At 50.4% G+C, this 24,900-nt stretch overlaps 1 protein-coding gene across 4 annotated transcripts in view; it reads right to left on the reverse strand.

Annotated features, from left to right (window-relative positions):
* Positions 1-24,900, reverse strand: part of LOC144792108 (myoferlin-like) — a 2,487,894-nt gene that overhangs the window by 2,012,637 nt on the left and 450,357 nt on the right. For all 4 annotated transcript variants that reach the window (XR_013602508.1, XR_013602509.1, XM_078666979.1 and 1 more), the window contains exon 6: positions 5,847-5,923. Coding sequence is in view for 2 of the 4 variants with exons in the window: in XM_078666979.1 (XP_078523105.1) it covers positions 5,847-5,923 (77 nt within the window). In the remaining 2 variants the exon portion in view is untranslated. The remainder of the gene's footprint in view (positions 1-5,846; positions 5,924-24,900) is intronic.

Below are 24,900 nucleotides of genomic sequence, written 5' to 3' on the forward strand. Positions count from 1 at the left end.
TAATGGAGTCAGCTTTGTTGAAAATGTGGTGGGGACATGGGTCAGTTGGCGATCCTGAGTGGATGGAGTTCATCAGGCGGATGGTGTCTTCAGTGGTGATTGGGTTCCAGGCGCAGAGGTTGTTGGAGGGGGGTTCTGGTTCGGAGGTGGGTGGGGTGGGCTGGTCTCCGAATTGGTTTCCAAAGCTGTTATGTATGTTAGCGATTTTGTTGTGGAAGAATGAGGCTAGGGAGTCGCAGAGGTCTTGGGAGGGAGTGATATCGTTGGTGCCGGCGGTAGGGTTGGTAAATTCTTTGATGATGTTTAATAGTTCCTTGCTGTTGTGGGCGTTGTTGTCGAGTCGATCCTTGAATGCTGATTTCTTGGTGGATCGGATCAGCTGGTGGTGTTTGCGGGTGGCGTTCTTGAAGGTGGCCAGGTTGTCAGTGGTTGGGTTTTTTCGCCAGGCTTTCTCGAGGGTGCGACAGATCTTCTTGGATTTCTTAAGGTCATCGTTGAACCAGGGGGCTTTTTTGCTACTTTGCTTGATTTGATGGTTTTTCAGGGGTGCTAATACGTCAGCGCTGTGGGTGATCCATTGTGTGAGGTTGGTGGCTGCTTGGTTTGGGTCCGATGATTTGGCAGGAGGGTTTTGGTGGAGCGATGTGAAGAGCTGGTCGGTGGTAATTTTGTTTCAATTTCCGCGGGGAATTGGTTGTGGGTGGTTGAGGGTCGTAGTCTTTTTGTAGTTGAAGTGAACGCAGCTGTGGTCCGTCCAATGGGGAGCTGTAGTGTGAATGAAGGAGATGTACTTGCTGGAGGTGAAGATTGGGTCGAGCGTGCGTCCGGCATAGTGGGTGGGGGTGTCGACAAGTTGTTTGAGTCCGAGATTAGCGAGGTTGTCCAGAAGGGTGGTGGTGTTGTTGTCGTTGTTCTTTTCCAGGTGGAAGTTGAGGTCTCCCAGTAGAATGTAGTCCTCGGAGGGGAGGGCGTGTGGGCTGATGAAGTCAGAGATGTCTTCGCTGAATTGTGTGCGGGATCCTGGTGGCCTGTAGATGTGGGTGCCTCTGAGTGTGGTCTTGGGGTCGGTGTGGATCTGGAAGTGAAGGTGTTCGGCGGCTGCGAGGTTGCCGTCGGAACTGGTCGTGATGCGGATGGTGTTTTTATGAACAATGGCGATGCCTCCTCCTGTTTGGTTGATGCGATCCTTTCGGATGATCTTGTAGCCGTCAGGGATGGCTATGGCGATGTCGGGAGTTGATGAGGCGTTCATCCAGGTTTCTGTAAGAAAGGCGACGTCCGGCGATGTGGTGTCGAGTAGGTTCCAAAGTTCAATGGCGTGTCTGTGGACCGAGCGGGTGTTGAGTAGGATGCACTTCAGGTGGTTAGTGTCGGAGCTCTGTTTGGAGTTTGAGGATTTGGTGTGGGTCCTGATGCAGTCGAACTTGCAGGAGTGGCAGGTGAAGGGACCATGGGTGTGTCCTGGGGCAGCTTGGTAGCAGTTTGGTGGTCGGCCGGGGTTAAGTGCTGAGAGGCTTGCGGCGTCGTACGTTATGCAGGTGGGGTGGATTTTGTGGGGACCAGGGGGTCTGGCGCTGGGCGCGGTCCAGGCGCGGAAGGGCGTAGACGAACTTACCTTTGGCACACCTTCGGCGCGCATGGGCTGCGCGTTCACGCTGCGCATGATTGTCTCTGTCATAAGTGGAGAGTGGAGGGGGGCGGAGCGAGGGAGGGTCAGCTGGGAGGCAGGAGCGGGGTGGAGAGCCGGGCTGGGAGGCACAACAACAATCAACAAAATGGCAGCAAGCCAAAAGCGAACCAGGACGAGATTGGGGCACAACCTTGTAAAAACGCTATGAACTGGGCAGCACAATCAGGCAACAATAATCAGAGCAGGCAAGATGAGCAATACACAGTGGAGCAATAGATATTAAAGAACGGTTGAGCAGTATAGCGCTATGATGACTGAAGAATCAGCGCTAAACAGTATAATTAAGCAGTGCGAGCAATAGAGTAGAAAACAGTATAATTAAGCAGTGCGAGCAATATCAATCGATGACAATGAGCAGTCTGGCAATAAGCGCTATGATACCAAAGCAGGGAGCAGCGTGGGGAGCGACCGCTTCTGAGGAACTCACTGCCTTACTAAGGGCCCTGAAAGTTAAGCCACAGAGATAGGGAGCGGATAGCAAGTTTGAGGATATCATACAAACAAGCTATCCAAGCAAGAAAACAGGAAATAAAAGAGGAAGCCTGGAGTAAACGCCTATCTGTTGAGGCTTTGAGAGATAGTGGGAAATTCTGGGCGACTATAAATCGGCCTCTGTTCTCGAATGACGAGAATTCTCTTCTTGATTGTAACATAACAGATGATCGTTGGATAGCCTATTTTGAGAATATCTATGGGTCCCAAAGATACGAGAATTCCTCAGAGGCTACTGTGTTCCAAAATGTAAATGCCCCAGTGGTCTTCCAGGTCACAGAAGTGGAAAGGGCTATAGAAGAGACGTCAAAGAATAAGGCTCCAGGCCCTGATGGGGTCCCTGCTGTTTAAGTGTGCCCCTAAATTTTGGGCAAAAATCTTGACCAATGTGTTCAATGCCTCGGGCCCAAACAGTTTCCCTATATCATGGTTCAAATCTATTTTCATTACGGTTTTTAAAAAGGGGGACAGGCAAGACCCCTCTTGTTATAGGCCTATCTCCCTGATAGACTCCGCAGTTAAAATCATGGGACGTGTTATCCTGCACAGACTGACGGAGTGGTTGGAAGATAGAGGGATCCTGTCAAATGTCCAATATGGTTTTAGAGGAAAAAGGAGTACACTTGACCAATGTCGCAATTTACAACTTTTAATCGGTAAATACACCATAGCCAAGGAGGGGTCGCTGTATATGGGGTTTATGGACCTCTCCTCTGCATTTGACCTAATGAACAGGTCAAAGCTGTGGCAAATTTTATTAGACATGGGTATTGACCCGTCCCTAGTTAATTTTTTGGCTGACCTTCACTGTGGGCTCTTAGCTTCTGTTAGGGTTACCTCAGAAGGGCGTTGTACGAGTCACTTTAGGTTAGAGAGGGGGGTCAGACAGGGGTGCATTATGGCCCCTCTTCTCTTTACGCTTTATATTAACGCTCTAGAGCCAGCCCTAAGGGAGGCGTCCCGGGACGTACCGCGTATAGGAGATATGGTTATTCCAGTTCTCCTCTACGCGGACGACGCGGTCCTTATCGCTTGCTCGGGGGTAGGTCTACAAAGGCTGCTAGATTCTTTTGGCAGCTTTATGGAGACCCTGGACTTGAAAATAAACACATAAAAATCCCAAGTCATGATTGTAGGGGAATGTAGCAGAAAGAAAAAAGTGAAAACTTTCTTCTGTGGAGCTGAAGAAGTCAGAAGGGTGCCTATTTTTACTTATTTAGGGGTCCTTTTCGACGATAGAGGGAACTGGGGCCAGCAAAAAAAAAAAACAGAAGTAATATATTTGCTAGATCCGCCGCTGCACTCCTGGGATTTACAAAAAACTGGGGGCTAGACCAGTGGAGGCGATATTGAAGGTGTATAAAGCTAAATGTCTAGCGGTAGCCACTTATGGCTCCTCGATATGGGGCTATTCGCCCCAAGACAAAATTCAGGTGATTGAAAATACATTTCTAAGGTCAGTCTTAACAGTGCCACAATCTACTCCCACTCATACCATTCACACAGAGTTGGGGGTGGGGTATGTTACAGACTTAATAAAAATTGCCCCCCTGACCTGTTGGATGAAGACTTGGCTTAATCATGACATTTCCCGGAATCATATGATCCTTAAAGATTGCCTTTCGTTGGATAAAGCCAGTAGGATACCATGGCTGGCGTACATTAAATCAAGCTGTCTTAAAATAGGGCGACCTGAGCATTTTTCTTCTCCAGAAACTATTACAAGAGAGGATATTTTTCAGACATAAAATGCTTTGTTGAATTTGTTGTCGCTGGAGAGGGAGGAGGTGGAAATGAGGAAATCTACTGTTAGAGCGAATTATGTTTTAGCTAGCTCCCCTGGACTTGAGCCCTATCTTACTATTGTGAATCGGCCCTTTCATCGGCACCTGTTAACTAGATTTCGTTTTAACCTGATTCATTTGACATTAGGCTGTTTTCCCTCGTGGGGCACTCCAGAAAATTCCAGCCCTTGTAAATGTGATAACTTCTCAGCACAGGACACTTTGCACTTTATTATGTTTTGCGAATACTACTTGGACATCAGGAAGAAGTTCTTGCTTCCCATTTTGCGGGAGGCGGGATTCTTACAGGTTAGGCCAGCCCTCCTGTATTTACAATTGTTAAATAGTTCTCATATTATACTTCATTTTGCAAGTTTTTTAGTAGCTGGTGTCCGGATTAAGAACAAGAGCATCTGTGCCCCATCTATTTGAGGTGGAATTTGATTGGAATGAATGCATTTTAGACGTACAGCACTAATGACGTATTATATTATAATTGAGATGTTTTGTACTTTTCTAGTGATGAATTTTTATCAAATTTTATCGGATCTTTTTAATTAATGTATAATTTTTAATGTTGTATATGTCAGCTGTATATATATGTATATCTGTCTTTTTATGATATTACTGTATCGAATAAAAGTAATTTGACTGACTGACTGACTAGTGTTCATGAATATTGATGAGGATCCCCTGGAAGAGAATTGTCAGTTTCTTTGTGCGCTGAAAAGCAGCAAACAAAACCTACATCATATTTAATGTGCAACTGTATACTATACATTTACGAGAAAGCTTTGTGCAGAAGTCTGCTTCATCTTGCGATGCCACAGTTAAGAAAAACATAATTTGCTGAGAGGAACTCCTGAATTACACCATTTTGGCAGAACGTGTCTGTACACAATGTGATGTTCACTGCTTAGTTTTAACTTGAGAGAATTGAATCTTTACAAGCATTCAGGAGATATCTTGAGGATCTGGAGCAGCCTCGAGGAATTCAACGTGCTCATTGGTGTTGTTTACAAGTGGAGTGAGCGATAGAAAAGTATGCGTCACTTGGGCAAAATCCGAACAATTGAGATGGGGTGTTTTTGGTCCTCCTGCCTCCTGTGTGTCAGCAGATGATAGGTATAACCAAGCACTGCCCAGTCTCTGTCACTGTGTCTTAAATTTAAGCTGCAACAACTGCTGATATGCATGGAATATCTCCTGTGTGTGAGGGAACCATGCAACACTACTGTTTGTTTTGTGTGTAGGAGGGGCTTACTTCGCAACTGCCTGTTCATGTGAAAAACTGGCACTGATGCTGCCTGCTGTGATAAAAATTTGCAATGTTGTTGCATGTATAGTTTGTTTTCTATGAAGCAAATTGTCTATCCTCAGGACATGATTGCAAGTTTGCTGGTTTTTGTTGCAATCTCTGACTTCTACCAGTATCTTGTAATCAGAAACTGGTAATTTCAATTTTTGTCCCCAGTACGGGGAATCATCACTTAAACCCAGGAATACAGACTCCTGCTCATTTTGTAATATACTCCAAATCTGTTGAAATTTTCACCTTCTCAAAGCAAAAAGTGTAACTGGAGTTAACAGCACTTGCGATGTGCAAGGCACTTGTAATCTGGTCCTTAGGGGAAAACACATTCACTTTCAGATTTGATAGTGCATGGCTGTCCCTGTAACTGCATATGGAAGAGTAAACGGCTTGAGAGAATAATTCAAGCATGTGAAACATGAAATATCCAATGCTGGAGAACTTTCTACTGCACTACAGTCATGCTAAAAGCAATCTCAGGCTTGAATTTTGCTGAAGCACCTGCTTGAAGAGTAATAACTAGGCAAGAATAACAGAGTGCTAAAGCTTTTGCTCGCTGCGCAGGTACCTGGAAATCTTGATGTTTGTCTGCCAGATCCTTCCTGGTCCTCTCTAATCCGCCACCGTGGTGTCTGGGGAACTGCCCTGGAGAGCAAGAATCAATGAGTTTAGTGAGAAATGAGCCAAATCACCCAAGCATGACCATTCTGCTTTACAATGTGCACTCACCAGACCACACCTCTTATGCAAGTCCCTTATCAAACCATAGCAACAAAGCAGACTATGTCAAAGCACTAAATCATCCATCCTCTACCACAGCATGCCTACTTGCCAGACAATGTCCACTCACATGACGAAGTCACTTTGTTAGACCAAGAATGCATTAAAGGGGGGGCGTGGCCAGCAGCATGGCCGACTAGACGTGCCTGCACGGAGCTCCGGCCGAGCTGCAAAATTATCCGCCATTACATATCCCCCGCGATCCAGAAGAGGCACCAACCGAGAGAATTAACATTCGGGTACCTGGAAAGAACTGCCGCAGTGGCGGTGCAGCGCTGATCTCGCCAGGGAGCCGTGAACTACGACAGCTCCAGTGACCCTCGGTGACCATGATGGCGACCGCTGAGCTCGGAGGATAGATGCGCGCCTCAGGACCCGGCTGTGCCCTGCAACACTGAATCCAGCTGACAGAGGCTCCGCGACCTGCCTGGCCGCTGGGAGGAACCGAACCGTCGCCGCCGGAGAGAAGGAGGTGGATCGCGGCGATCGCGAGCGGCCGGCCGCCTTTCCCAAGATGGCGGCCAGCGTACTCGGCGGAGGTCAGTGACGGCGGAGACCCCCTGCTGCCCCCCACCCAGGCCGGGGTGAGTCCGGGAGCCGCCGCGGAGACAGTGCGGACGTAAGGTCAGGGCGGAGGAGGCGAGAACCGAACCTGCGCGGCACCGGCGGCCCAGCTCGCTCACAGCGCCCGCCTTTACCAACATGGCGGCTGCGCTGTAGAGACGCCCAGGGAGCCGGATACCGGCGAGGGAGGCGTAGCGGAGAGCCGAGACCTGCTGGGGGCAAGAAGAACCGGCCCTGTTGTGGTGGGGGCCCCGGTGCTCACATTGGGACATAGACTGCCGAGTGGAGCGGGAGAGATCGGGCACTACAGAGCCCTGCCTGCAAAACACTGCATCGCCCCCGGCGGCACCTTGAGATGCCTAGAGGGACTCAGGGCTGAGGCGGGAGAAGTTTCTAAACAGGCCGCCAACGAGGCACAGAGGACGGAGGTACCCAGAGGTGCTACCACTGTGCACAGCACACGCCCAGGCTCCGAAGCCACGCAGAGGAAGGGAACTTACACAAGGAGCTCCCGGCATACAGACTGAGCAAGCATGGGAAAGAGAGACCCGGTACCCAAGACCACGAGGCAGGGCCCAATGGACAACTTTGCGGCACCACGTCCTGTAGTGGAACAACAGTCCATGCAGCCTGGGACGCGCAATGACACGGCCATGTTAATGGAGGCCATCCAGGCGTCCAGGACGGACATACAAGCATCGCGGGCGGCCTTGGAAACGAAAATTGGAGAGGTAGGGTCCGAGGTGACGCTATTGCGGCAGGACTTCCGAAACTTGACGGGAAGGGTAACGGCGGCCGAATCGAGATTGACCGACAATGAGAATTCGATCACTACCCTCAAGAAGGACATGGCGGAACTGCAGGCCTCCCACCGTCACCTACTGTGGAAGGTGGATGACGCCGAAAATAGGTCAAGGCGCAACAACCTGCGCTTTGTAGGCTTTAGAGAAGGGATTGAAGGGAGGAACATGTCCGCCTTCCTCCTCGACTGGCTGAAAACTACCTTTCCGACAGTGCAGTTCTCCCCGTGCTTCATCATCGAAAGGGCGCATAGGGCACTCCGGGCCAAACCACCGGAGGGAGCAAGACCGAGACCAGTTATAGCGCGCTTCTTGAACTTTGCCGATAGGGATCTGATCCTACGAGAAGCCAGGAAAATGGGAGACATCCGCTTGGAGAATGCTACCATAATGATCTTTCCGGACTACAGTCAGGAAGTCTCAAAACAGCACCGCTCGTTCGACTCGGTGAAGGCAAAGCTGAGGTCTCTGAACATTACGTACATGCTCCTCTTCCCAGCCAAGCTCAAGATAATCTATAAGGACAAATCCATCTTCTTTGCACACCCGGAGGATGCGTGGCAATGGCTCGAGGAGCGCCCCATCTTGAATAGTAGAGAAGCAGCAGGTCGAGATGCACTGGACGGGTCGCTACGGGAAAGGCCACGATGGGAGCTACCGAAACCACAGCGGCGGAGAACGCGGAAGACGCAGCAGAAGACACCGGCGACTCCCTACAGAACACGAGGTACGGAGGACAGGAGTGGAGGTAGATCGGCGTCCCCGGGTAACAACTCTGTGGCGGGCTCGAGGTTCAGTTCCCTGAGGAATGGAATCCGTTCAGAAGGAGAAGAAATGGAGGAATCGGAGGGCCGCACGTCCGGAGGAGAGGAGGAGGACGAAAGGAGTGATTCGATGCATCCGCTGGCCAAAGAAATCCAGCAACTGGAACAGGACTCTACAGGTCAAGGGCTGATTACGGACACACAAGACTCACTCTTGTGAACACTGGTGCACAGGGATCGGGGAAGATGGCGGCTCGGCGACGCGGAGCAAGCAAGTTGGCACACCCCCTACTGTTCTTTGAGTTTTTAGTGCTGGTTATTGCTTAGTGGGGGGAGGGATGCGTGGGAGGGCGACAGGCCTTCTCCCGTGGATAGTTTGGTCCCAGGTTGGGATGCGACTGGAAGGGGAGGGAGGTGGGGAGGTGGGTGCGGGGGTGAGTTGGTTCCTGTATTACCTCATGTTGGGGTTGTTGAGGGTAGTGGGGGGGAGGGGGGAGTCCGTCGGAAAACAGCAGAGCCATGCCAGCCCATACCTAGGGTCACTTCTACTCCAAGGTCCCACATGGGGAGGACACTGTGATACACGATGGCAAGTACACTAGATACTACACACAGGAATGACTCAGGGGTCACGGTGCTAACGTGGAATGTAAACAGCCTGGGGTCAAAAATTAAGAGAAGTCTAGTTAACGCCTACCTCAAACGACTGGCACCTGATATCATCCTCCTCCAGGAAACCCACCTTAGAGGCAATCAATGCGCATTTATAGCGCGAGGACGATATGCTGTCCTGGCGCATGCAGGATACACAACGGACTCCAGGGGAGTTGCGATTCTCATAAAAAAATCAACGCCATTCACGGTTACACGCACCTGGCTAGACCCACAGGGCACATATGCGGGAGTTCAAGGGATGTGGAGAAGACGTAGATACACAATACTGTCATTATACGCCCCACCCAAGCTACAGCCACGCACACTGAAGACAGTCACGACCATCCTACTGGACACGGCTGACACGACACAAGTAGTGGGAGGGGACTTTAACGATGTGATGTGCACCATGCAAGATAGATCGGGATCACCACATACAGTAGGATACACAACAGCCCTAGCGCGGCTCATGACGACCATCGGCCTCACTGATGTGTGGAGATGGCTTCATCCTACGCAAGAAACATATTCATTTTACTCGGGAGCCCACAAGGTCTTCTCCAGGTTAGATTATATCTTCGTATCCAGGCAGGAGGTCTCGGCGGAGGATCTAGCGGAATACAAAGAGAGAGGGATATCTGACCACTCCCCGTTATATGTACACTTGGGGCGTGCGAGAAGGGACAGGCGGGCTCAATGGCGATTAGCGGCGTGGGACATCCAAACGCCGGAACTACTCTGGGGCATGCGAGCAGATATACGGGTCTACATGGCTGAAAATGAAGGATCAGTCGACTCCGGAGTTACCCTCTGGGAAGCAATGAAACCAGTACTCAGAGACCGTATCCAGAGTAGACTGGGAGACGCCAGGCGGGAACGACAGGGCAAGATGGCGAGTGAGGAGGCGACTATCCTGACCTTAGAAGCAGAGTACCACCAGCAGAAAGGAGAGGCGCGCCTCAGAAAACTGCTTGACACACAGAGACAATATAGGGAACTGGCCACAGACGAGGCACGCACTCAGGCACTGGCAACACTACACAGGCTGTATGATGTTGGGGATAAGTCCGGTAAACTTTTAGCTTGGCTGAGCAGGAAGGAACGCGCGACACGGTGGGTGGATCAGATCACGTTAGCAGGAAACAGACGGGTGAACACAGATGAGGACATAGCGGAAGCCTTTGCGTCCTACTATGAGGACTTCTATAGGGCCAGGGACCTGGGCAACAGAGAGGACGCCCAACACTACGTGAGTGACATGGAGGTGCCTACTCTGTCCACAGAGGCTAGTGCAGCCCTGGAGGCGGACTTGACCCTAGAGGAAATAACGGAAGCCGTAGCGGCGCTGAAACCAGGGAAAACTCCGGGACCCAACGGTTAAAAAAAAAAAGAATGCATTAAAGGAACACCTTCTGTACCAGATCCCCTTTAAGGGACACTACCTTTTTAGGGCCCGCCTGAGCCAGCGCATGCGCTGATCTGCAAGACATTTAGGGCCAGATGTAGGTAATCCCATTTTACCGACTCTAAAATACCGAATCATACCGATTCGGTATTTTAGAATTGGAAAAAAATTAGGTAAAAAAATACCGAATTGTTAAGATTCGTTATTCGGTAATTGCCATTAATTCCTATGGGCCTGGAGGCCGATACGGTAAAAGGGGGAAACATTGAAGGTTGGCAGGGTGTCACTTTGACACACTGTTGCACCCCTCAATTGTGTATGGATGCACATGTTGCAGACATACATGCCCTAAGGGCGTGTATGTCTGCAACATGGCTTTTTCAAAGGTTTTCATTATTTACCACCAACTTGTAGTTGGTGGTAAATAACGAATCCTTAACTGAGGAATGCACTAACTTGAGTGCTCCATACATCCAGGATTTGGTCATTTACCGAATCGGTATTTTAAGAATTCGGTAATTCACCGATTCCTTAAATTACCGATTCAGTAAATTACCGAATCCTTAAATATGGTCCCTACATCTCAGATGCCTAATACAGGTCGGTAACGTCCGAAATTCGGTAATTTCGGCCGTTACCGACCGGTATTGGGCTACCTACATCTGGCCCCTGGTATTGGGGTTTTCAAAGTGCTACCAGACGCTTTTGCTGGCCACAAGCTTGCGGTTAGCGCGCATCTGCCTCCCTTCCAGTGCTGCATCGCTCGTGGGCACCTTTACATTCCGCGATCGCGTTCACTTTCACGCAGCCGCGTCACATCCTGAGTCATTTGAGAACCTTGTATTGTAAATATTTGATTAAGTTTCTACACAGACATCAATGAATTATTCAGGTTGTGGAAAGTGTCACTAACTTCACACAAACTACGGGAAAGTCATGCGAAATAAAAGTTATTGGAAACGGTACACATAAGGAAACAGAACTTGGCAACTCTAAATCCCCTTCACCGTAAAATTACTCACAACACCCTCATTTGCAGAGTTTGACTAACATTTTAAATGTTTACCCAAAAAAGACAAATTTCCTTCAGGAAATCAAAATCATTCCGGCATTCTAGTGGATTTTAAGAGACACTTTAATTTGAGCAATTTGAGCAACAAAAACCTACGCCCACTCCCCTCAGGGTTTGGCAATCCAGTCTACTGCCAATGCATCACATATAGCTAGGCGATAACACCGCCGCATCGCCCTGTTCTACTCAACACCTCAAGTTCCTTCTTAAAGGTACTACGAATACTGCCCTCCTGCGCAAATGACCACATCTGTCCCTGTACCCTTGCTGTCACTCACCCCCAGCAAGTAGACCTTCAGCTCGTGCAGGGCCATGGTGGGCTGTGGCTCCCCTTCTGTTCCCATGTGTTTGCCTTTTAGTCCAACTCCACATGCATTTCGACGTCTACCGCCATCACACTATGTAACCAGAGCCCTCCCCTTCTTTTGTCATTCTGAAAGCAGTGTAGATCATGTCAAGTGACCATACTCGATTGTTACTGTCTAGAGATCACTCTGGCTAATTAAGGGCTCAAGAACGGAGGATAGTGGTTTCATACGCGGCCATGGCCTTGATTTAGGAATAGGGAAAGAAGAGATTGGCATGAGTTCAAACACTTCTCTTCGAATGCCCCGCCCATATTTGAGCAAATCAAAGCAGATTCCTGAAACCGGCTTGAAATACTGAAAAATACAAATTGTAGGAAAAAATCATGAAACCGACCGCAGTAGTATGCCTTTGTGAAGAGGGTTAACCAGCGCTCACAATAAGATCATTTGCTGAGATTTTTCAATTTCTAAAGTCACTTTTTAAATACCGTCATACGTGTTTCTATTGCAAATAAAATTCAAAGTATTTACAGTGGATATGTCATCATTCTTTTGGGAAACAGCTTAGTAATTTAGTTGCCTCGTTGCCCCCATAAAAGACTTGCTTATAGACAAGAGTAGAAGACTGGACGAGATTTTTTGTAGCTTTTCTATGTCTATCGGGTACTGAGGCACAATTGCTTTCAGAATGGGAAACACTCCGTACTGTCACGGTCGACACGCAACGATAACACCCGCCTTCTTAGAATGGTGCGCTGCGGACTGTACACACTGGGACCTCTGCTGATCGGTTGCCTGACGGTATAGCTTGGCGGCCATCTTTTAGAACTGATGCTGTTCCAAGTTAAATCAATGGTAGGCTTAGCAAATAGCCTTTTCTTTCTTCTTCTTTGGGTCCCCCGCCATCTGACACACAACATGGAGGACAGATCCTATTGATTTAACTATGTAGCTACCTCTAAATGGCCCTAAACACGTGCAATTAGAACTTAACAGCTAAACAGAGCTTATTTTCTCCAAACCACTTACAAAGACCAGCCTCCCCAAAGTCAATATAATTACATCATATACATTGCAGTGTCCATACAGACTACAGCTGTACCAGTTCCCTTTTCCTAAGCACCAAATTCAACCACTACTATTTGCCCCCATATTGCATTAGCTGCAAGAATCTGGACAATCCCAGCATGGAACAAGACTAGAAAAGTGATGTTATTTTCAAAGCCATCAACTTCCTGAAATTACTAATAACTACAATTAAAACAAGCATTGGCATAGCCATTAGGATTCGTCTTTGGGACCTGGTAAGTGTTTAGTCATGCAACAGTTGATGTTTTTGCACCAAGGATATTGTGCTGCATAACTAAATACTTATAAGGTCCCAAAAGCGAGACCTATTGGCTATGCCAATGCTTGTGTACTACAGCATCACTGCTCTTCTAGATGAAGCACCACACTCAACTAGAGGATAAACTCAATAATACCCTACACTGCTCACTACAACATGCTCCTGTACTAGACCACTCGCCTACAAGACAATGCCTCTCATCTAGGTCTCACATAACTCACTCGATAATAGACCCCAGGCTGTAAACCAAACCAAACCTTCTGAACATGTCACTAAATAGGATCACACACCCTGTACTACAGAGCAGTTCCTCTTATAGACCATGTCTTCTTTTTAATTTTCCTCATAGAGGTATTTTCCTCCTAATGTCTGCATGCACCATACCATTATGCAGTTGCAGACCTATACTGAAGTCCATTGACAGTTCGTAATCAAATTATTTCAACAATACTCTTGACAGACTAAACCGCTTCAACAAACTTTAGCCCTCTGATTCTAGTTTGGGATGTTTTGCTAAAGTCACTGATTGGCCAGTGTTAACTAATTTATCAATGTGACTTAAGAATCTAAGAATTACAAATGTGGCATGGTTTTATTTAACACACTACATAGTACCCTCTTCATTCTACTCATAGGGAGGTCCAGGCTTCCATCGTTAAAGTTCAAAATGGTAGACCCTGCCTATCTTACAGACCGAAACACATGATCAGAGCGGGCTCCTGCATTCCATGATTCAGAAGTCCATATAATACCAAAGTAACCCTTATCTTGCAAGATGAGTGATTAAAATTTAATTTTGACAATTATATGAGGTATTTTGCATTGAGTACACAAGGGGGTAGGCAAACTCAGTTCTACAGATTATACATGGGTTCAAACTCAGTCTCTTGGAGGTAAATTAGTGGATATTAAGAGGGTTGCTCACTTTTACATTAGTCATTCTGACATTCATAGTTTAGCACAAGAATGGAAGTGAGAGCATTGTGCAATTGGGAGACTGCCGTAGATCCTCTCTAGTACTTATTTATTGGCACAAAGGGACTGACGACTCCTTACATCTGAAAGAGGAAACACCAGACTATGGTTGTCATGTGTGCTCAAAAATCTGCAGAAATCTATTTCTGTCCTATGATCAATAGGAGGTCACCCATCACACACTTGGAATAGTGTGCTTCAACATAGGGTCTGCTCCTCACTATGGTTGGATTATTGCATTTTACTGAACTCAGGGGGGGACTCGTGGATGGTCCTATTGAACCTCCTTTTCGGGTATGTGCCCTGATTGTTGTATTGCACTGATATTCCTACTCTACTTGACGTGTATTCCTGGATTCTATAGCTACACCTCATGTTGTGGTGAAAAAACCTTCCACTGGTATAGCAAAAGGTTAAAGAAAGAGTACCCCCACTAGCCTTTCTAGCAAACTTCTCCCACTAATTGTAACAAAGAGAGGCTTCCTTATTCCTAGCCACATAGCTGACTGGATATTTCCCTCTTGGCAAGGCCCACCCACACAGTTTTAATTTCTTCACTTTACTCCCATGTTCCTTTCCCTGCCCCCATCCATTCCCACTCATTCCTTCCACCTTTTTCCTAGCTACTGGCACTCCCTCCATGCATCCAAGTTGCTTCAGACTCCCTCCTCCCTCCCTTGAGAACAGATTGGGAGTAGGAGACGGAGGTGAGAGGAAAAGCAACGTCAGTCCGGAGCAGCACCTGGTGTAAGGACTGAAACCCGAGCAGAAGGTCTGTAAAAAAAAAGCTGATTCTGTTTGCATGTGCAGACAAATGCATGGCTGTGTGTCTGTGTGTCCATGCAATTCTGTCCGTACGTGTGCCAGAGTTTTATGGGAGCAGTGTGTGAGAATAGTGCACTCAGTCTGGCCTGGTTAAATGCTGTCCTGGCACACAGGTGATTATTATCCACTTGTGGGCATGCATGGGAATAAAACTGGTAAAATGTTGGAACTTGCATAATGGAGCTAACTATATGCAATTTGTTGGCATGTGGGAAGATTCCCATTACCCACTATACTAAAATGGTGGAGCTGGCACAATGGTGTTAATTCTTGGCAATCAGTAACCATGCTTTGGCGAATACCCTTTGACAACCTGTGGTAAATTACTGGCTCCCTTAATATGGTGGTAATTCTTGGCAATTTGGGAACATCCATGGCTTGATATCTATGCTAGTAAGATGCTGTCCCTGGCACACTGGTGGTAAATATAGCCACTTGTGGCCATGCCTAAGGTCATGTATTTTGAACATCACTAGTAAAATGCTGGGCCTTCTTGCATGATAGAGCTAATTCTTTGCAACTTGTGGCATATGGAAGGATACCCATTGCCCAACCATACAAAAATGGTGGACCTGACACAATGGTTTTAATTCTTGGCAGCCAATGGGCATACTTTGGTGAATATCCCTAGCTCACCTGTGGTAAACACGGCAATTTGTGAGCATCCATGTTTCATGCCCACCCACTGTAAAATGCTGGCCCTGGCACAATGATGGTATTGCAGCCCACATGTGAGTATCCTTGGCATGTTCCCCACTCGTGGTAAAATTATGGCAAGCTGGCCCTGACGCAATGATATTAAATCCTGGCGTACAGCAGGCTTCAACAGTATTCTGATGTTTATCTTTGATATGATGCTGGTCTTGATAAAATGGTAGTTGACTTATTGTGTGCTCCCATGGCACAGTGGTGCTTACACATGGCACACTGTTTACACTGGCATAGTAGTGTAAATTCCTGGAATAATGGGGAATACACGTCTCTATGTCACCATAACACCCACTGCACTTTAACTATTATCTATCAAATGCTTTCAGTCTATATGTGTGTATGCCTCACTGCTATTGTATCTGCTGTGACCCAGGATGGGAGATACAACCCCTAGGAGTTCCTTCATTTTCACTATCTCTCTATGCTTCACCACTGGCTGTTTTCAATCTTCCTACACTGTGTACCACCACAGAGTTCTTCTCAATCCCCTGTGCTTCCCTATCACGTATTTCCTACCACAATTGTAGACAGGCGCTCACTCCTGGAACCCAACACCAGCAGAAAGACTGGTTACCAGCATTTTCCCAGCTGTAATTAACTTTTTTGATTTGATAACTCCACGCAGAAGTTTTCTTGGAAACCTGTTCCTAGTCTTTCAGCTGCTTAACTCCTTTCCATCCCAAAAGAAACTCAATGGCCAGGCAAACCTTAGGCAAGATCTCACAAAAATAGAGAAGGGTCAAGACTGTACAAGCGGTGTGACATGTACATGGTGAATGAGACTGTACATGCACATGGTGAATGAGACTGTACAGAATAGAGTACAATTCATGCCATCTGAGTGGCATCTTTGTGTTTAGCCATATATCTGAGTGAGGCTAAGCACAAAGATGACAGACTCACACCAAATGAGAGACCAAGCTGGGATATTCATGACCCCTCGTTGAGACTGTGCTCCAAAATGTTAAGATAGCTGGGACTTTGTTGTTGACGCCAAGGGGACTACCAGGACCAGAAGCCCCGTGATCCAGCCCACCTGTGCCTGCGCTACTTAATGACTCGTGGCCCCCGCTTTGCGGGAGCCGCTCGTAGCTGGGACTTTGTTGTTGACGCCAAGGGGACTACCAGGACCAGGAGCCCCGTGATCCAGCCCACCTGTGCCTGCGCTACTTAACGGCTTGCGGACCCCGCTTAGCGGGGGCCGCTCGTAGCTGGGACTTTGTTGTTGACGCCAAGGGGACGACCAGGAGCCTGATGATCCAGCCCACCTGTGCCTGCGCTACTTAATGGCTCGCTGCCCCCACTTCGTGGGAGCCGCTCGTAGCTGGGACCTTGTTGTTGACGCCAAGGGGACTACCAGGACCAGGAGCCCCGTGATCCAGCCCACCTGTGTCTGCGCTATTTAACGGCTCGCTGCCCCCGCTGTGTGGGTGCCGCTCGTAGCTGGGACTTTGTTGTTGACGCCAAGGGGACTACCAGGACCAGGAGCCCCATGATCCAGCCAACCTGTGCCTGCGCTACTTAACGGGTCGCGGCCCCCGCTTCGTGGGAGCCACTCGTAGCTGGGACCTTGTTGTTGACGCCAAGGGGACTACCAGGACCAGGAGCCCCGTGATCCAGCCCACCTGCGCCTGCGCTAATTAACGGCTCGCGGCCCCTCTGCTCGGGGGCGTTCGTAGCTGGGACTATGTTGTTGACGCGAAGGGGACTACCAAGACCAGGAGCCCCGTGATGCAGCCCACCTGTGTCTGCGCTACTAAACGGCTCGAGGTCCCAGCTGCGCGGTGCCCGCCGGGCCAAGCCCGGGCCAAGGGCGGGCCGTTTGAGCCTGTTCGAGACAGGGAGAGGCTGGGCCCCCCCTCTAAGGCCCTCGATACCAACGGCTGACCCGCCTTTCTAGTAAGTGGCCCTAAAGACTAATATCTGAGTCAATTTCAAATTCCTTTTTTTAATTTGAACTAAAATGGCAGCACAGGAGGGGAGAGGGAGGACAGCAGCCGGAATTGGGTATGTTGCAGGAACGCTTGACCATTCATAATGAGGGCTACATCTGTGCTTGCCCATGAGATCGCCATCATGGAACGACGTCCTTCTATGGACCCCGTGTTCTCAAAAGATCATCTCTGGGGGGCATTATGAAAGTGTGCTCGCCAGAAAGTCACTGTCAGACTGCTCCTGCCATTGGCTCCCAGACCGTGAATGTAAACCCACAGCAAACCTTAGCATCCTCTAATATTGATGGAGACCCTTCGAACCCCACATCACTGCCATGTAGAGCATCGCCAAATTTACCGAAGAGCACGGTTATGTGTGTGGCAGAAGTTCAAAAAGAGCCCCTACAATCTATGAAATATACGCAGGGGGTTGCCTCTAAGAGAAATCGAGGAGGCACACGAGGAGGTACACAGCAGAAGGGAAAGAAGCCTAAGATCTCTAAACTAAGCAAACAGAGAGAGCCCCTAAAAATAGACCTCCCAATCACTGAAGTCTCTCAGGGATCTCTGTCTGCAGCAAATGCAATGAATATGGAGGAGATTGTAACTGGACTACCATAGACTGAGGAAGTTTATTGGCTAAAAATAGGTGCCCTTATAACATCTTTTTTGGAGCCCCTAATGAAAAGACTCTCATTAATTGAGAAAAGGCTTGAAAAATTGGAAGGACTGATAATGTCTATCTTGGGAGGTATTAACCACAAAATAGTGAGCTGTGGTCAAGCCAATGAGTCGGCGAGGGAGGGAGGAAGGGACTCTGTAGCCTGCCCGAATATCATTGTGCCACCCATTGTGGATCAGGCTGTGCAACTAATGGGCCCCAATAAATTGAGGGGCGGAACTGTGAGTGGTGGAAACACAGTCTCCCTTGAGACACATGGGGTAAGCCGCAGTAACGACAGGGATGGGAATGAGGCAAAGAACTTGCATCCCCACCTAGACCTACCCCCAGATTGCACACCCTACGTTGCTGTCTTGACTGGTGTTCCTGTATTGGAACACGGTAAAGTTGAATCCTATGACCAACTTAAAAACAAGACAACACATTGGCTAAATAACAACAGACCATTGCCCCGAGATGTACAGTATAAGATACTTTTTGTGAGGTGAGTAAGCTGGGTAGGATATAGGACAAAAAATATAGCAGGAGATTGCATTGTTATTAATTTTAAAGATCCTAAGGTAGCGGACCAGGTTTGCTGGAGCCCTCAGACACATCCACATCCACAATCCACCATCCAGGCTTGGAATTTAAGCTATTTTTACACTCCATTAGATCATGTGCCTAATTCTGGCCACTTTGAGTGCCACGGGGATAGGAATGGCCAGCCTGGTAGGAGGAGAGGTGGGGTTGATGAGGAGAGGAGCGAGTTTCTGCCAGCAGTACCAGGGGGAGGAGACATATATGGCCGTCAGGCAGCCCCCCAGAGGAAGGGGGGAGGGCCAGCACTCCTGTTATTCAATAAATATGCTCCACTTCACTGGGGTAGACATCTTAGCACAGTGGACTGACTACAGGGAGAGGAATCAGGCCAAGAAAACATGTGGCCTGCCCAAATTCAAAACTGCAGGTAGAGGAGCATCCAAGATGTGTTACCTCGTACATGATCCAGCTTGCCTCTGGCAAAACAAGGCCACGTAGGATTGAGGTTTCTCAAAGTAGTGACGGGCCTATTATAGGTATTTGCCCCCCCCAAACCCTCAAGGAAGTTCCTTTGAATTAGTATCCTGGTACGTAGCAGGTCTGTCAGCTAAGTTCCAAAATCAGGAATGGCTGGAATTTATTAATAAATTCAAAATAATTTGTGTACAGGAAACCTGGGAGGTAGACCACACTAATTTCCATCTAGCTGGGTATAAATCGTTTGGGGTTCCGGCAAGGAAGTCCATGGCCGGAAGAGCGAGGGGTGGTGTTTTAATATTTGTAGACTTGTGTCTGGACGGGATTTGGGTTGATCTAAAATGGAACTCTGATTACATGATAGGCCTCCGGTTTAAAAATAGGGGCCTCAATATAATTTTGGTCAACTTCTATAATGCGGGAGGATCCAGAGGGAGAGAGCTCAACGAAAGACTTAGGGGCCTATTAGGATTGCGGACGGAAATGTGTTCTATCCGCCATGGTCGCGGCAAAACTACTCCCGACCGCACCGCGGATAATCCGCGGCTGCGATTAGGATAATAATGTCAAGAAACTCCGACCGCGGCGGACGGATCACATCAAACACCGTCCGCGGCGGATGGAGCACACCAAAGACCGCCGCAAGCGGACGGTACTAAAGAAACACCCTCCGCCGCGGACAAACATGACCGCGGGAACAGGCACAGCCGCCGCCATACCTGCGGAGGCTCCGGCCTCGCAATTAGGATAACGCCGCCAGTCCAACGGAACTCACCACCTTCCTCGACCGCAGCGGAAACAATGCATTTGACAAACGGAGCATGACTGTGGAAGGACCACACGAACACCATCCCTTCCGTCAAACCGATTACAACATGGCTGACAGAAGTAAATAGAAAACACACTAAACAGGACACCCACCCATCCTGAAACACCCACCCCCAGCAACTACACTCCCCAATGACACCCCCCCAAGCTCCGAAAAATGCACCCAAGTCAACACACCCACAGAACACCTGACTGGCAACAACTATTGGGACGAAACCACCACACAGAGTATAAAATGGATCCCTCCCACAACCACAATCCTTTGCATCACAGCATAGCTGCAAGCAAGAGGCTGAATACCACGAACAGCAGACACACAAAAACACACATACAACCTGCACACAAACACACCCAACACACAAACACCCACAACACCATCCTTACACACCACACACCTGCACATCCCACCCCACCCCACCAACACCTTGCACATCACACACCATGGCACCAAAGAAAAATCCCAAGTTCACAGACAGTGAGTTGAAGGTCATGGTGAATGAAATCATCCATGTTGAACCACATCTCTACGGTACCCTAGTCCAGCAGACCACCGTGGCAACCAAAAAGAACATGTGGGACAGGATAGTGACCAGAGTGAATGCGTTAGGGACCGTGCCACGCACCAAACACGAGATCCAGAGGCGGTGGCACGACCTAAAGACAAGGGTGAAAGGCATCAGGGCAAAGAACCACCTGCGGGCACCCCACACTGGCGGCGGCACTCCCCCGGAGCCCATACCATATGCAGAATGGGAGGAGAAGGTGAAGGGCATACTGCACCCTGAGAGCCTGGAAGGAATCGAAGAGGGACTAGAGGCTGGTAAGTATAAACCAATGACCACTATCACACTGCCATGGTCTGCCTTGCACAACTGCCAAGATACATCTCCCAGGCTCCAATCCATGCATGTGGGCCACATAGTCACCCAAATGTGAAGTCCTGGCCTCAAATGCACCCACCTTGACGAAACACAAATGTTGCCTCCTACGTTTCCAGCCTTGCATGTTGTCAAAGCAGCCAGCACCACAACTCCCAACAGGCCCCCATGTCCACAGGGAGGGTGGTGGTGGGTGGGGTGTGTGAGAGACCAGCACTACAACTCCCAACAGGCCCCCATGTCCACAGGGAGGGTGGTGGTGGGTGGGGTGTGAGAGAGACCAGCACTACAACTCTCAACAGGCCCCCATGTCCACAGGGAGGGTGGTGGTGGGTGGTGTGTGAGAGACCAGCACTACAACTCCCAACAGGCCCCCATGTCCACAGGGAGGGTGGTGGTGGGTGGGGTGTGTGATAGACCAGCACTACAACTCCCAACAGGCCCCCATGTCCACAGGGAGGGTGGTGGTGGGTGGGGTGTGTGATAGACCAGCACTACAACTCCCAACAGGCCCCCATGTCCACAGGGAGGGTGGTGTGGTGTGTGTGAGAGGTGGGTGGTGTGTGTGAGAGACCAGCACTACAACTCCCAACAGGCCCCCATGTCCACATGGAGGGTGGTGGTGGGGTGTGTGAGAGACCAGCACTACACCTCCCAACAGGCCCCCATGTCCACAGGGAGGGTCGTGGGGTGTGTGTGAGAGGTGGCTGGGGTGTGATAGACCAGCACTATAACTCCCAACAGCTCCCCATGTCCACAGGGAGGGTGGTGGTGGGTGGGGTGTGTGAGGGACCAGCACTACAACTCCCAACATGCCCCATGTCCACAGGGAGGGTGGTGGGGTGTGTGTGAGAGGTGGCTGGGGTGTGTGATAGACCAGCACTACAACTCCCAACAGGCCCCCATGACCACAGGGAGGGTGGTGGTGGGTGGGGTGTGTGATAGACCAGCACTACAACTCCCAACAGGCCCCCAAGTCCACAGGGAGGGTGGTGGTGGGTGGGGTGTGTGATAGACCAGCACTACAACTCTCAACAGGCCCCCATGTCCACAGGGAGGGTGGTGGTGGGTGGGGTGTGGGAGAGACCAGCACTACAACTCCCAACAGGCCCCCATGTCCACAGGGAGGGTGGTGGTGGGTGGGGTGGGTGATAGACCAGCACTACAACTCCCAACAGGCCCCCATGTCCACAGGGAGGGTGGTGGTGGGTGGGGTGTGTGATAGACCAGCACTACAACTCCCAACAGGCCCCCATGTCCACAGGGAGGGTGGTGGTGGGTGGTGTGTGTGAGAGACCAGCACTACAACTCCCAACAGGCCCCCATGTCCACAGGGAGGGTGGTGGGGTGTGTGTGAGAGGTGGCTGGGGTGTGTGATAGACCAGCACTACAACTCCCAACAGGCCCTCATGTCCACAGGGAGGGTGGTGGTGGGTGGGGTGTGAGATAGACCAGCACTACAACTCCCAACAGGCCCCCATGTCCACAGGGAGGGTGGTGATGGGTGGGGTGTGTGAGAGACCAGCACTACAACTCCCAACAGGCCCCCATGTCCACAGGGAGGGTGGTGGTGGGTGGGGTGGGTGATAGACCAGCACTACAACTCCCAACAGGCCCCCATGTCCACAGGGAGGGTGGTGGTGGGTGGTGTGTGTGAGAGACCAGCACTACAACTTCCAACAGGCCCCCATGTCCACAGGGAGGGTGGTGGGATGTGTGTGAGAGGTGGCTGGGGTGTGTGATAGACCAGCACTACAACTCCCAACAGGCCCCAATGTCCACGGGGAGGGTGGTGGTGGGTGGGGTGTGTGATAGACCAGCACTACAACTCCCAACAGGCCCCCATGTCCACAGGGAGGGTGGTGTGGTGTGTGTGAGAGGTGGCTGGGGTGTGTGATAGACCAGCACTATAACTCCCAACAGGTCCCCATGTCCACAGGGAGGGTGGTGGTGGGTGGGGTGTGTGAGGGACCAGCACTACAACTCCCAACATGCCCCCATGTCCACAGGGAGGGTGGTGGGGTGTGTGTGAGAGGTGGCTGGGGTGTGTGATAGACCAGCACTACAACTCCCAACAGGCCCCCATGACCACAGGGAGGGTGGTGGTGGGTGGGGTGTGTGATAGACCAGCACTACAACTCCCAACAGGCCCCCAAGTCCACAGGGAGGGTGGTGGTGGGTGGGGTGTGTGATAGACCAGCACTACAACTCTCAACAGACCCCATGTCCACAGGGAGGGTGGTGGTGGGTGGGGTGTGGGAGAGACCAGCACTACAACTCCCAACAGGCCCCCATGTCCACAGGGAGGGTGGTGGTGGGTGGGGTGGGTGATAGACCAGCACTACAACTCCCAACAGGCCCCCATGTCCACAGGGAGGGTGGTGGTGGGTGGGGTGTGTGATAGACCAGCACTACAACTCCCAACAGGCCCCCATGTCCACAGGGAGGGTGGTGGTGGGTGGTGTGTGTGAGAGACCAGCACTACAACTCCCAACAGTCCCCCATGTCCACAGGGAGGGTGGTGGGGTGTGTGTGAGAGGTGGCTGGGGTGTGTGATAGACCAGCACTACAACTCCCAACAGGCCCTCATGTCCACAGGGAGGGTGGTGGTGGGTGGGGTGTGTGATAGACCAGCACTACAACTCCCAACAGGCCCCCATGTCCACAGGGAGGGTGGTGATGGGTGGGGTGTGTGAGAGACCAGCACTACAACTCCCAACAGGCCCCCATGTCCACAGGGAGGGTGGTGGTGGGTGGGGTGGGTGATAGACCAGCACTACAACTCCCAACAGGCCCCCATGTCCACAGGGAGGGTGGTGGTGGGTGGTGTGTGTGAGAGACCAGCACTACAACTTCCAACAGGCCCCCATGTCCACAGGGAGGGTGGTGGGATGTGTGTGAGAGGTGGCTGGGGTGTGTGATAGACCAGCACTACAACTCCCAACAGGCCCCAATGTCCACAGGGAGGGTGGTGGTGGGTGGGGTGTGTGATAGACCAGCACTACAACTCCCAACAGGCCCCCATGTCCACAGGGAGGGTGGTGTGGTGTGTGTGAGAGGTGGGTGGGGTGTGTGATAGACCAGCACTACAACTCCCAACAGGCCCCCATGTCTCATCCCAGAGCAAGATTGAGTCATCACACCATTTGCTGACCACTGCATCTCCTCCTGCAAACTGATAGGTAGATAGACATTTATTCACAGGGGGAACATCCAATAGCAGGACAGGACCACACATATCCAAGTATTGCCTTCCCCCCTCCACGCCACCATATAGGCCTGTACTGTCAACCACAACAACATGATGACAACAACAACCATGTCCTGATTACATAGTGATTTGTAATGTTGGTAACAAAAACATGTCATGTCCACAGCATTGATCATGAAAATCTTGTCCCTCAGGTGATCGCACCTCGACTGGCGAAAGCAGCAACCGCCAGCACCAGTTGCCCCCCTCACAGCACGGACTCTCTGGGGACGATCCCATTGCCAGCTCGGGTGCAGAGGACGATGCGGGCCCAAGCAGACTCCCAGGGCCATCAGGCTCCCAGAACATCCCTGCCTCCACCACCTTGGCCTGTGTCACTACACCAACACCTGCCATTGTGAGCTGTGCAGCCACCACCACCACCATCACCACTCCTGCCTGTGCCACCCTGCCTGACCCATTGCCCGATGATGGGCCATCGACATCCCAGGCAAGCAGGGAGAGTGGACGTGGGAGGACACAGGTGAGGGCACAGCTCACAACCAGGAGTGCAGTTGTCAGGCGTGGTGGGGAAGGACACCCACCCCATCCTGGCGCCGAAACCCTGGAAGCCATCGCCAGAGTCCATGCCTCCTATGAGCGGTCGCAGGCACAGGCCGATCGGGCCCACCAAGACTCTCAAGAGAGCAGCCATCTGTTGCGGTCCATTGACACACGCATAGGCCAAATTGTGGACCTCATGGGCCAGCAAACTGCTCTGTGGAGGGATTGGTTATCCCGCGCCACACCACCACCCCCTCACCCAAGTGCCCAGCAGGACCGGTCACCAACACCACCGCCACCCACACCTGAGCCCACGGACAGGGAGGTGGCCCCTGACCAAC

This window comes from Lissotriton helveticus, chromosome 11, assembly GCF_964261635.1.
Source record: "Lissotriton helveticus chromosome 11, aLisHel1.1, whole genome shotgun sequence".
In the NCBI taxonomy this organism is placed as follows: Eukaryota; Metazoa; Chordata; class Amphibia; order Caudata; family Salamandridae; genus Lissotriton; species Lissotriton helveticus.